The sequence below is a fragment of the Rhea pennata genome, chromosome 3, assembly GCF_028389875.1.
Source record: "Rhea pennata isolate bPtePen1 chromosome 3, bPtePen1.pri, whole genome shotgun sequence".
Lineage (NCBI taxonomy): Eukaryota > Metazoa > Chordata > Aves > Rheiformes > Rheidae > Rhea > Rhea pennata.
Window position 1 is genome coordinate 44,754,839 of NC_084665.1, and position 13,200 is coordinate 44,768,038.

General features: G+C 35.5%; 1 protein-coding gene across 4 annotated transcripts in view; it reads left to right on the forward strand.

Annotated features, from left to right (window-relative positions):
• HEATR1 (HEAT repeat containing 1) overlaps window positions 1-13,200 on the forward strand; it is a 40,594-nt gene that overhangs the window by 13,143 nt on the left and 14,251 nt on the right. For 3 of the 4 annotated variants that reach the window (XM_062572162.1, XM_062572164.1, XM_062572165.1), the window contains 15 exons: window positions 258-346; window positions 638-849; window positions 1,512-1,633; window positions 2,138-2,335; window positions 3,437-3,617; window positions 3,855-4,003; window positions 5,946-6,138; window positions 6,578-6,750; window positions 7,326-7,493; window positions 8,478-8,720; window positions 9,508-9,639; window positions 10,246-10,352; window positions 11,150-11,293; window positions 12,102-12,220; window positions 12,510-12,631. In XM_062572162.1, coding sequence (XP_062428146.1) covers window positions 258-346; window positions 638-849; window positions 1,512-1,633; window positions 2,138-2,335; window positions 3,437-3,617; window positions 3,855-4,003; window positions 5,946-6,138; window positions 6,578-6,750; window positions 7,326-7,493; window positions 8,478-8,720; window positions 9,508-9,639; window positions 10,246-10,352; window positions 11,150-11,293; window positions 12,102-12,220; window positions 12,510-12,631 — 2,352 coding nt within the window. The remainder of the gene's footprint in view (window positions 1-257; window positions 347-637; window positions 850-1,511; window positions 1,634-2,137; window positions 2,336-3,436; window positions 3,618-3,854; window positions 4,004-5,945; window positions 6,139-6,577; window positions 6,751-7,325; window positions 7,494-8,477; window positions 8,721-9,507; window positions 9,640-10,245; window positions 10,353-11,149; window positions 11,294-12,101; window positions 12,221-12,509; window positions 12,632-13,200) is intronic. The other variant, XM_062572163.1, reaches the window with a different exon arrangement.

The window sequence follows — 13,200 nt, forward strand, 5'->3', positions numbered from 1 at the left end:
TGTTCTATTTACTGTATGTTTATCATTTTTACCTAACATTTCTGCATTAAGATAAATTCTCCCTACAAGAGGACTTACTGCCCATTCATATAACATGTGTTTTCATGACTAATGTTTTTAGTACATGCTCATCGCTAGGAGTTCAATCAGTTGTCTTTGATAATTCCACTTGGTATGGCAGATGCACTTTCTGTTTTGATATAGTAAATTGTTTTGTTTTATTGTGCTTTCATTGCTTTCTCTTTATTGCTTTCCAGATTTTCAGGAAACAAGTCAATCCAGAAATAGTAGTTTCAAGTCTTTTGAATATCTTTCAGAGAGCAGATCTTTCAAAGGATGGGAAGTGGTATGTTTGTGGGTTTTTTTTCAGTCTGTTTTCTATTTAAATAATAAAGTAACTTTACTTTTAAAAGCATTTTTGACTTTCTGACTACTTTTATGATACATCTATGCTGAATTATGAGAGCAAATTGCAGTTACTTGTTCCATTTCCCATGAATTCCTCATTTGTTCTTACTTGCTGTTTAGATTTTGAAAAAGCATAGAAAGTTGAGACTACACCAAAAATACGTTATTGCTGCTATGTTTGAACAGTAGTTTTCAATGGTTTTCTTTGGTTTTGTTTTTTTCCTTTTAGGTATAAGGTTCTGGAGCGGGCAATACAAATTTTAGTCAAAGAAGAGATTTTGAAAGAGAAGAAAGAACTGCTGAATGAAACAGTAATGCAATTGTTACCTTTTATGGTAATCACTAATGCGAATTCAAAATCTTCAGAATGGAAAATGGCAGTATGTTTGTCAGAATCTGGTCTCTGCTCATTACACCCTTTACTGAAAGGTTGGCCAGAAGGTAAAGTATTAATTGTAATTAATTTGATAAAAGAAAAACTATAATAATTTAAAACTTTATACTTACTGAGCCTTAATGCGTGTAGGAGGAGATTGGCTACCATTAACACGTTATGCTAATAATCTGCGATTACAGATTTTTTTTTTTTTAAGCTCTCGTGAACTTTTTTGGTTATCTTTTGCAGTTGTACGTTGATATGAAAGAAAATTTTCTTGTGGTGGTATTAATGACTGTAATTCATCAAGGAATTCTTTTCTTAGACTTGCTGTTTTGAGGCTTAGCCTTTTTAGTAAATTGAACTGAAGCGTGAAGGAAGCTATCAGCAATAGGTGACTAGAAAAGAAAATAAAAAGAAAAGAGTTCATTTTTTGAAGGAAATGATAGACGTTCTTGTGCTCAGAAAAGTAAACTTCCTGATACAGAGAAGAGCAAAGAGAAACGAGATAAAAATACAAGGTGAAGATAAGTGTAGGGATAAAGTATGGGGGCAGAATCAGAGCTCTTAGAGCTGAGCAGGAGAAGCATTCAAATCTGTGGTGAGGAAATTGTCTAGCATGTTTCTCATTGTTTCTAAATACTGTTGAGCTGCCAGTGTTTTAGTACTTGATTTATATATCTACCTTGTCTGATTTCCCCCCCCCCCACCCCACCCCCCGGAGTAGTTCTTGAAGACACAATTAAATCTAGCAAGTCTGCAGAGCTGATTGGAGCAGTGAACAAGAAAATGATTCTGCTGTTTTCTGAGAATATGACTACAGGGGATCCTTCCTTACTACTGCAAATGGTGTGTGTGCCATGTTACCAAACCTTAAGAGATCTTATTTTCCAAGCGGTTACTGTAGTAGAATGAATGTGATATGGATGAACTTGGTATATGCTGTTCTTGACATTAAGGTGTCATCATCAAGCTGCTAGGAAAATATATTTATTGCATAACTCCAGTACTAGCTTGGCAGAACTAAATTTCTGCCTTAAAATAGGAAAGTAACAAGTGAAGCAGTTACATATTTGGATAAATTATTAGTGTAAGGAAATTTCATGAATTTTTAGTTTCTTGAAAAAAAAATAGGAGAATAAACATGTATAACTTTCGCTAGCTCATAGATACTGATGTTTGTGCATACCTGGATTCCAAAGGTATCATTACATCACAGTAATTATTTTACCAATGATAAAAGGTAACGGGAATTAATTGGACATGCAAACCAAATATAACAAACTGTAGTGTAAAATCGTACAAAATCTTGCAGTCTTACTGACTTCTTGTTCCTTCCCTCCTTTTTCCAAGGTTGATGGTCTGATACTTGTTGCCAAAATGGAGTCTGACAGCGTGAGGCAGAAAGTAACTGCTCATGTAATTGGTTCATTGCTTGTTCACTGCTGCTGCAATTCACAGAGGAAGGAAAGTTATTTTTCAGTGGCTATCAGAGTTTTCTGTTTCTTGAATGAAAAAATACAAAATTTTGAAGCTTGTCATCCTGCAGAGGTAAGATGTAGACAGTTTGGAGATGATATTTTCTCTATAAGGGAAGAGGCTTTTTCATAGGAGGAGCAGGAAGTTCAGCAACCTTGAAGGACTGATAATCTTGGCTTCTTTTGTTTTCAAAACAAAATCACACACTTGGCAGCAGTACCGGAAGCTGACATTAAGAATTGCTCTATTATATTTTACTGCTCTAGGGAGTCCACAGTGAAAGTTTAAAAACTGTTGTCTTTTAAACTAACACCCCCATGGAGTGGTTCAGCATACTAGTGCTATGGGCTGGACACTGAGTTTGGGGCACATCTGTGACCTACATGTGAGGGGAAAAAAGCTGTTGAGTACAAAGAGGAGCATGTATTAGTTGCAGTCTCAAGCAAACCTTTGGAACCATAGTGAAAACGTTGAATCTGAGTTGCTGGATTTTGCTTCATGATGCAGCTCTGCAAGCAATTGTGTTAGAACTTGTTGGGAAGTGATGAGGGGGAATGAGGAATCATCAGAGAAGCAGGAAGATTGCTGAGAGAATGTTTCAGCATGTTTTTACTTGTTTCGTTTTCACATTTCCCATTTATTTTTTTTTTATTTCTGTTGTTAAAACAGCTTGAGGTCTTTTGTGTGTAACAAAACTACAGGAGCAGGGCTGTATCTCTGTGTTCACCACCACACAAACACATCTAGCAATACATGATAATTAGTTATTCTCAACTTGGATTATTCCGTTAAAGAGATTTTATACGTGCAAGTGTTTGAAAGACATAGGTTATGTTGCCTTAGCAGAGCTAGATGAAGGGATGCAACTGAGTGTCTACAAACTGTTGAGTAACATCTAATCTCTTTAAAGAGGTGTTTTAGAAAGACTTGTATTTTACCCTTCTGTACCTTGCTTATGTATACTCTTAATAATGGCAGTAATAGCAGGTATAAACTTTATAACTGCAGGTGTATGTTTAAATATTAAATCAAAAATGTAATTCAGTTCGTACGGATACCTGTTTTGAGGTTGGAAATCAAATATTGTTGAACTTATTCTAAATCATGTTGTGTTTTCTGTTGGATGGAATTGTGAAGGCATAGATTTCATTAAAATGAAATTTTAATTTGCAGGAAATTCCTCCAAACTGGTCTATTGAAATAACGCAGGGAACTTTGCCAGTGGACTTGTTAACTGCATATATAGAAAAACTCAATAGTGGTCAGAGTGTTAATACAGAAGATTCAGCTATGTTCATGTTTTTGTTGAAAAGCTTCATTAATGACCTGAAACCTCCTCTGTCCTTTTCTAAAGGTAAGTGTTTAAGGCTTTGACTGATCTGTTCAGCATCGGTTTGAAGTGAGGAAAACTGGTTTTTGTTTTCAAAAATTTGTTTATATTGTATTGCGATCAGTAAAGATTTCTTAGTCGTGAGCATGAAATCAGACAAATGTCATCTTTTAACTGTAGAGATGTTTGCTTTCTCTTTTGTTTTCAGAGTTGTTTATATATATCCACTATGTCTTATTTATTAATGATATATATTTTTAGAAGAAATTTGGTGGAATCCTGAATCTCTGAATCAAGATAGCCAAGACTACCTGCACCTCCTCTTGGGTCTATTTGACCTACTTGTCTGTGGAGCTAGTGAGGGAAGCAATGCTATTCAGTTCAGAGCATTGATGAATCTTCTACTGAAGGTATTTTTTGCATTTATTTTCTTAATTGTTGTTTAGAGTTATTAATCGTTACCTATTATGCAAAAATTCAGAATCTCAAAGAAAAATTAGAATTGATCATGCAATACTACTTATGACATGCTAGTACTGTGAGCAAATGGGAGTCTAAGCTTCAGGTAAGAAGCCAACCCTGGTTGAATGTAACAGAAAATTAAAGTTAAAAAAATTATATATACCAGCATGTACGAAAATATAACCCTGATTTGTAGGACAAAATGAACAGTTAGAGTTTTGAGTTAGAGCTTCTGTACTTCCGAAGAACAAGACAAAATGTTTCCCTGTAAAATTTATTACAGTTCTTCTAATTTTTGTATTTTTTATTTTATTTTAAGGAGAAGTTTTGCAAGATATTGCAAAGGTATATTTTTCCCTATAAAATTGTCTCATATTCTCTTGCCGTCATCAGTATTGTGAGATTCTTTTTGCAAGGAGAATAACTGAATTTTGGCAATTTTTCTAGAGGACAGGGAGTAGTAATTGTCCATTCTGGGCATCGGAGACGAAGCAGTTAATTGATGTAGGCTCATATTGTTGTTACTGGAATTTGATGCTGTTAAATGAAGACAAGCGCACGACAAATACAAATAGGAGAAGGGAAGAATAGCAATGACTTCAAAACAAAATGTGTTTCTGATGCTGATTCTTGTATATAATTTTATTGTCTAATTAACAGTCACTCCAAGATCTAGTGAGGTAAGTTGTACCAAGATGGAGCTGTTGGAGAGATTGATTCAATGCCTGGACAGTTACAGGCAGTCAGCAAGGAAGCAAGGATGTTATTTTGGGGTTTTTGAATGAGTAAGTTGGGTTATTGCGTAGAAGAAGAGAGAGATTAATAAGAAGGTGGGGTGAAGGATTTTAGGAAGTTTGTGGAATGGAGTTGGTACTGTCCTAGAATCTGGTGAAAGCAATAGTGGTAATAATAGTTTGATTATTTCACTCATGGAGTACTGCTGTCCCTCATTTTGGGTGTGTTCAGTGTGAAAGGGATAAGACAGATAATTCTGTCTGCTCCAGAATAATTAATACAGCCAGAAGTTAGATCGTGATGGACTCCTGAGAAAGAATAGGCAAAGGTATGTCAGAGGCTGGATCAGTTGTTCTGGCAAACTGTGTTCAGTCTTGCAGGATGTTGGGTGGGTACTTCTATTTTACACATGGAGAACTCTTAGGATTTCAGAGGATGCCTTGCAGACAGAAAACCTGTTAGCTATTGTCAGTCTGTGAGATAAACAAGAACTTTAAATTGATTTCGGATACTATGAGGAGACCATGTAATTACTTCAAAACCAGAAGTTCCTCATATAATTTTGACAGAAAGGTCCTACAGCAAGAAGGAGGTAATTGAATATAGATTTGTGAAAAACTGATTAGAATCTCCTGAAAAAGCTGTACCTATTGAGGGAGGAAAAATCATTCCAACCTGTTTCTGAAACAGTTGGTGATACACATTGGATTCAGAGTTTGTTAATTTTTGTCCATTCTGTATTATTGCAAATCCGGTATGAAATCTAAGAATGAATTTCAGTGTACGTGTTCAACTCTGAAAGCTGTGCTGCACAAGGAAATTACATGCCTAGTTCTTCTGAGAAACTCGTTTGAAAAGTGATTTTCAGAAGACTGTAAGAATGATGAAAGAGACGGGTTAGTTTCTTAGAGCAGTTCTAATATGAAGATAACTGCTACTCAAAACAAGAAATAAGTTCCTAATTTTTCTTTATTTTGCATATAACAAATTTCATGCTCAGCTGAATATGTACAGAAGTGTTCGTATGGATGTCTTTCCAGCCTGTAACGATAAGAAAAAAATATACTATATTTACATACTTATAGCCCACAAGTGTTTTGTTTAGCCAAATAAATTAAAGCTATAGAATAACTGATTTTTAATGTTAAATTTAAGGTACATCTAGAAGATTCAGAGGTTCTCTTCAAATTCCTTTCAATTTTATGGACTTACAACTATAACCTTTCAAATCAACTGAACTATGAAGTCAATGCAATGCTACAGACTCGAGCTTTGTATATTGGCCGTGCATTGCTTGTGTTACAGTCATACCAAAAGAAGAAGCAGCTGCTATCACTGTCATCTCCAGGTAAAGTATTTCTCATCTTAAGGCTTAATCATATATTAACAAGAGGATGAAAAAAGTTTTTTTTTTTTTTATTTTATTTCTTGCAATTTTACTGTATTTCATACTTAGAAAAGTATCTCTAGTAGTTTACGTTCAGCTGCGCTAGGCTGAGACAGCTTTCTTTTTTGCTCATTGGTTGCTGGCAGTTACTAGCCCAATCTTGGAATTAAGTGAAACCACTTCCTTTTTTAATCTTAAGAATGTTAAAGAAACAACCTCCTATGCTGAAAAAGTCAATTATGGCATCTTACTTTCTGTGGACTATGTAAGGATGTGGGTAACTTTTTAATTCTGATGGACTGTTGAGGCCTCTTAATAGACAGATAAGTTAAAATTCTGACCGCTTACTTTTTTCTGCTGTCTTCTTCTCCTCCTGTTCTTCCCTCTTTTCTTTTTTCAGTGGTGATACCTTTGCTAATTAATTTGGGTAGTCCTGTGAGTGAAGTTCGAAGAGCTGCTCTCAACTGCTTCCATTCCTTGAGTGAGATAAAGGATTCTGTGTTTCATCCTATTCTTCAGAATCTGGAGCAAAAAACAGAAGAGATCATATCTGACCCTACATACATAACACAGGTATCTTTGTATTCAGATACATAGTAATACAAGTTTTATCTGCTGCTGTGAACTCCCATCTTTTCCAAATTAACTGGAAAAGTTAATTGTTTCTGTCAGGGCTCAATAATGGCTGACACTGTGTGCAAGAGAGGTTGCTGATAGTAAGTAAAATACTGAGTCTTATAAAGCCTTGCATGCTCTTTTCCCATGTGAGTTATCCTCCTCAAGCTTATTTTAAGGATTGAAAAGCCATCCCTGGTGTTTTATAATGCACATGTTTTGGGGGGTTGTTTTTTTTGATGGTTTTCTTTAAATACCGTTTTCCTAACATCTTCTAAGCAGCCTATATTTGTAAACCATAGTAGGTGGATTAAAAAAAAAAAGAAGAGGATTATAAAAACATGCAAGTGACTTATTACGTAGAGAGAATTGAGATACTAGCTAAATAACAGATTTTAACTTGTGAATTATTTACAGAGGAACGATTCAATTTGTACCTAGATTACATTATTACAAAAACAATAAATGAATGCTGTTTTAAAGCACCGTTTTTATTGGGCAAGAACTTACTTTTTACTTTGTTAATGAACTAGATTGTAGGAACTCTATTTGTGTCTGAAGCTTCTCAAACAAAGCAGAAATCCCAGAAGAAAAAATTATCAGAAGCTCTGGAAAGCCTACTTGATTGTGTAAAAAACCCTATTTGCCCATCATACATTGCAAGAAACCTAATGAAGATTCTTCGTGAAGTCCATGGTGAGGTGAGTGCAGCCTTTCCAGTGTCACACTTGTTTTATGGGATGGTTACATTTCCTAACTGCAGTTAATCATAGAATCAGTCAGGTTGGAAAGGACTTCTGGAGATCGTCTAGTCCAACCTCCCCGCTCAGCAGGGTGTTTAAATCCGATTTTATTAGGTAATAATTCAGTTAAATAACTTTATCACTTATAAATTATTAGCATTAATCTGACACTTTGTATAATGTGCAGTAGTTCTGCAAAGTATGATTTAGTGAGACATAAAACATTTTCATGCTCCATCCAGGAGTGTTTGGGCTGTGGAATTTTGCACTAGTGGAAAGAAATTCCCTTCATGTTATTTCAAAAGGGCTATTTCAAAATGAAATTCTGCCAGAAGAAACTGGTCATCTGGATTAAATATCAGTGAATATATGGACTTTTCTATACAGAATTGCAACGTAATAGGAAGTACTTTTTGTGTCATTAGTTTTGTGTCATTAGTTTTCTTTGTAGATGTTAATCTCCTTTAAATTAGTGTATTTGGAGTTCCTGTTCTCTAAGTGTTGTTCATTGCTCAAAAATAATGAGTAAAGTTAGGATTTTTGATCCTATTCAGTTGGATGTTTCTTTAAGGGAGCATAAACAATATAGAGATGAGTGGTTTTGCCTCACATTTCAGTTTTTCAGGGACAGCGGTCATAAATGCGCTGAGAAAATGTGCTATATTTTTGTACTTAAGAAATACTGTTCTGCAAAGAAGAGTAACAAAGTAGCTCATAAGCGTATACTGATGGGAACTTCATGATAGGTCTTGTATTTTTCCTGTTCAATAGTTTTAGTGCAGAATACAATATGCAGTGCAGTATGTAGTGCAGTACTGGGGAAGTAGTGCAGTACTGGGGAAGGAGTGTTGCAGTGAAATGAAGCCAAGCTATTGGAAGTTTGTTATAATAAAATTTGTTATAACAAAATCCAAACTTCTCTTTGAAATTTTCTATTTGCAGATGATTCTTTCTCACCTCTTGCCTGCACTAGACCGGTTGCTAGAAAAGGTCTTGAAGGAACCTGAGGCAATGTTGAAAGACGAAGTTGTGCTCCTGCATCTTATCCTTGGAAAATACAATGAACATTCAGCAACCCTCTTGTGCAAGAATCAGCAGAGTCTGGATTTATTTATCAAAAGTCTGCATGCTGCCAAGAAAATCTACGAAGAAATTCCGTCTTTCCAGATCACAGCACTTGGGCAGGTATGGCTTTCTGAAAGTTCCTTTTATTTTTTTTTTTTTTTTTTTTTTTTTTAATATATGCTTAAAACAGATGCTAGTGTTTGGATTTATAAGGATTCTTTCTGTGTTAAGGGGCCCGTAGTTTTTGAGCTGTCTTTCTTTTGGTACCTGAGTTCAAGATCTCTGTAGTGTTTTAAAACATTTAAATAGGTGCTGCAAAACCTTCTTGTAAACTTACCGAAAGAAGAAATTACTGCTTGCTTTATTTGTATTTTGTACTTACATTAAAAAAAAATTGTATTTGCCTGCAGATGCAGGTGAAAATCTGTATCATTGCCTGCAGATACTGCTGCTCCAGAGTCCTTAGATTTTGCCAGTTGTGCAGGGGCTTTATTTTATGTTTTTATTCTGAGGCAAAAATGTCAAGAAAATATGGTAGGTGAGAAATAATCTTATTTGGAGGAGGCTACAAATGCAGGTCTTCTATTAGCTACGTGTTAGCCTATACTTATAAGAGGCTGGCAACTGCAGATCGCTTCCAGCCATCTGCCGAGATGCATGAGAAATTTAGAGTACTGAGGTGTCTGGGTATTTCAGAAGTATTTGCTTTGCATGTAAACATTCCTCCGTGTATACAAATACCTACCTAATATGTAAATGTTATTATATGTGTTCATGTACATGCATGTATTATTGGATGTTCATCATATCTAACCTAACAAACCAAGATTCATAGCTTGCAATTTTAAGTTCTCCTCTTATAGTAATTCTCTGTAAATCCTTTCTTTTCTTTTCTTCTCTTTTGTAGATAACTAAACCATTCTTTGCAGCTGTGTCAGATGGGACAGTACAACAGAAACTGCTAAAAGTGTTGTTTGACCTGCTGTTGAACTGTAAAAACCCGCTTTGTGCCCAGACAATTAGCAGCGTGTTTAAAGGGGTAAGTGGTAAACTCTAAAACAGAGAAATATGTTCTAACCTACTGAGATGATTCTATGTTGCTACGGTTGGTAATGTTCATTATTTGTATTATTCATAGCATGAAAGTAATCACAAACAATTCAGATTACCTAATGTAATTGCTTTAATAGGATAAAAAGGTTGTTCAAGTACTGTTTTTTTAAAGGGTATATGCATAGAAGTGATACATCAAAGATGATTCATTATACTGTGCGAATGAATTTGGTGGAAGTCGCTCCCTTAGGCTGCATGTGATTTTTATTTTCTGGATAAAACTCAGGTTTCTTTTTTTTTCTTCTTTGTTTTTTTTTTTTGTTTTTGTTTTGTTTTGTTTTGTTTTTCCTGTTATCAGAAGACTTTTCCTGTAGCAGTTTATCATATTACCTGGACTAGAAGCCCTTTCCTCATTTTTTTTGCTCTAAAAACTATGATAGGACAGGCTGTTAGAGGTTGCAGTGATGTGACTTGGAACATGTGGGTTATATACCCATATGTGTATAAAGGAGGCGTATTTAAAACAAAACAAAAAATGCCCTGTAGATGTGTGATATGAAATACTTAATTGCAGTATTGGTCTTTGTTTCAGATTTCAGTGTGCGCTGAGCAGATTGTCGCAGAACTGGAGCCTCCTGAGAAAACCAAAAATCTGACTACTGTTCAGCAAACTAGACGGCAGAAAATGCAGCAACAGAGGTAAAACGATTAGAGATCCAAAAATGTTTTCTGTACGGTTTGAAAAAGCCACTTATTTTACTGCATTTCATAGGTTATATTGAAAGCAGAAGAAATTGTATTTATTTATTTATTTTTCTCCTTCCTCCTGCACAGAGTAAAATAACTCAGAGCTACCTGTGGCTGGGGGAAACCTGCCCATGTTATAAGAGCTGATGGAACTGTCATCCTAATTAAGAAAGCAAGCAGAAAAGAACAAACAAACAAGAAATGGTTACTATCCCAGAACTTAATATATTGCATTTGCAGTTGTAGAATTTGATTTGACACAATTGCACAAGATTTATTTTTTTTTAGGCCTTAAACTTCATTAGTAATAAGCGTGTATGGACAAATTACTGTACACGTGACTTAAGTCTTTAAGATGCTCTTAGAATGGCTGTTCTTGCATTCTTATTTTACTTCACTTGACCCTTCTTTAAGGGTCACTGCACGTTAGATTGACCCACCGTAAACTTTGTCTGTCAGGGTATGCTCACGAACGCACTCGTTGCCGTCCTGGTCAGCATTTGGGCAATTATTCAGTAATAGGCATCCTACTCTCCCCTCCCCACGACCCTTCAGGTTAGATCTGTTTTCTCCCTTTGTTTAAAACCTGTTGTTACTTCAGTTAAAGCCTGCACACTGCTACCTCTCCTTTCAGTAATGAATATAACTCTCTACGTGAAAATATTTACTTACGTCTCTGCTGGTTCCCTAAAGCACTGTGCTATTTTCTCTGGAGATGTATATCCTTATTGCTTGTCTTTTCTTTTTAGAAAGGCCCAAGATGCAGAATTGGCACCAGAAACGAGCAATTTCAGCTGGCAGAGGGTTATGCTTGTTCTGGAATTACTGCAGTATAAGAAGAAACTGAAACGTCCACAGGCGTTGGTACCTGCACTTTTTAACCTGCTGAGCCGGTAATGCCCTCGTAAAACACGAGTCCTTTTTCGTTCTCTTCTACAGCAGAGAATGTAAAGCATTAAAACTGGTGCTATTTTCTCTATTGTTTGTAGCGCTGTTCTGTGACTTGCCTTTTTAACCTGAACTTATTTTAGGTAAATCAGATAAGGGGAATATGAAGTTGCTATTGAGTTTTTTGTTCCATGAACAATACGGAAGGGCATTTTAAGATGGTTGCCTGGTGTATAGTTTCTCAAGTATAGATTTTATTTCTGAAGTGAAGGGCTTGGGAGTGCTAAGGATGGCACTTATGCTAAAACTGGCACAAATGACAGGACTTGTTTCTTTTGCAGAGCTAGTATTAAAAAAAAGGGGGGAAAAAAAGCTTTAAAATTCCTCCCGAAACGTAGTGGTACTGCCATCACCAGTGGAACCTAAGAAAACTATGGCTCTTTCTGCCTATCCTATCTCTAGGCATTTACCAGGTTACATATAGATTAGGTGTTTTGGGGTGATGATGGTGGGGTTTTTTTGTTTATTTCTTTTGTTTTGTTTTTTCTTATTATATGTGTTTGCATTAAGTGGTAATCACCTGAAACTTGTAACAAAGCTTTGCTAAATGTGATTTTTTTAGACCACCTGATATATTGAAAACAAAAAAGAACAGACACTTTTGGGGTAAAAACTTTATTTTTTGGAATCCTCAATTTAGAACTTCTGTAACACAAATACTGCAGTTTCTTATTTGTATTTTTAATATGCAGTCTACTGACTTATTTATCTATCTCCTTTTGCCGTTTCCTAAATTTGTTCCTGAATGTATAGAAGTCTGGAACCTCTAGCATCAGAAGAGGAAAATATGGAATATACAAAGCAGCTAATCCTCAGCTGCCTACTAAACATCTGTCAGAAACTATCTTCAGATGGTAGCAAGATCCCAGCAGGTAAAACTGCTAAACCTGTTTCTAGGGTATTTTCTCATTAGTTGTGCATTTGAAACAGTGATGTCTGGCATTTTTCGTCTTTATAAGTATATAATGTATTGTTGTGGAAAGAGAGATTTCTGTATAGCATGTGTGAGTTTTGCCCTCTTAGTCATTTTTTTTTTTTTTTATCACTTAGGTCTAGTCTGCAAATTGAAATCAGTGATTATTGAGTGTGCTGTTCATTCTTATGTGGTTAACCATTAAGGTGTGTATTAATCACAGATTTTTTTTTTTTTTTTTTTTTTAGATGTCCTTGATAAAGAAAAATTCAATGTGGAATTGATAGTTCAGTGCATCAGGATATCTAAAATGCCCCAGACCCATCACCATGCACTGCTACTCCTTGGTGCTGTTGCTGGCATGTTTCCTGTAAGTAGTATCTGAAGTTTTCCTTTTCTAATTATGAGTAAGAACATATAGAGCTGTTCTGTGGGGAAACCTTCTGTGAAGGGACCAAGAAGCAAAACTTAGGACTTCCATGTCCTTTTAGGACTTCATATTTCCCTTTATTTGAAAACAAACCTCTTGTCTTGATGCTTTGCTTATAAATCATAAATAAATTTTATCCCTTGCAATGAAGCACATCAGAAATGGAAGCAGTATTCTGACAACAAACAGCCCTGTCTCACCTTCCTGTTATGGTTAAAGCTTTGGTATATTATTTTCTTCTTTCCCCTGCTTTTTTGTGCGTAAGATGGAAAACAGCTGGCCCAACAGTATGCGTATTCTTACAAGTTCCTATTTTACACAGCACTGAGAAATGTAGTTTTAATTGATGATAAAACCAAGTTTGGTTTGGTTATAATTGACTGAGAAACAGACCTTTTCTTTTCATCTATGGATTGAAATTTGCCTATGCACTGATCTTTTTAAGTGAGATTTTTTTGCTTTGGATCTATAAAAGCGGTAATATACATCTAAGCGTATCTAAACTCAGT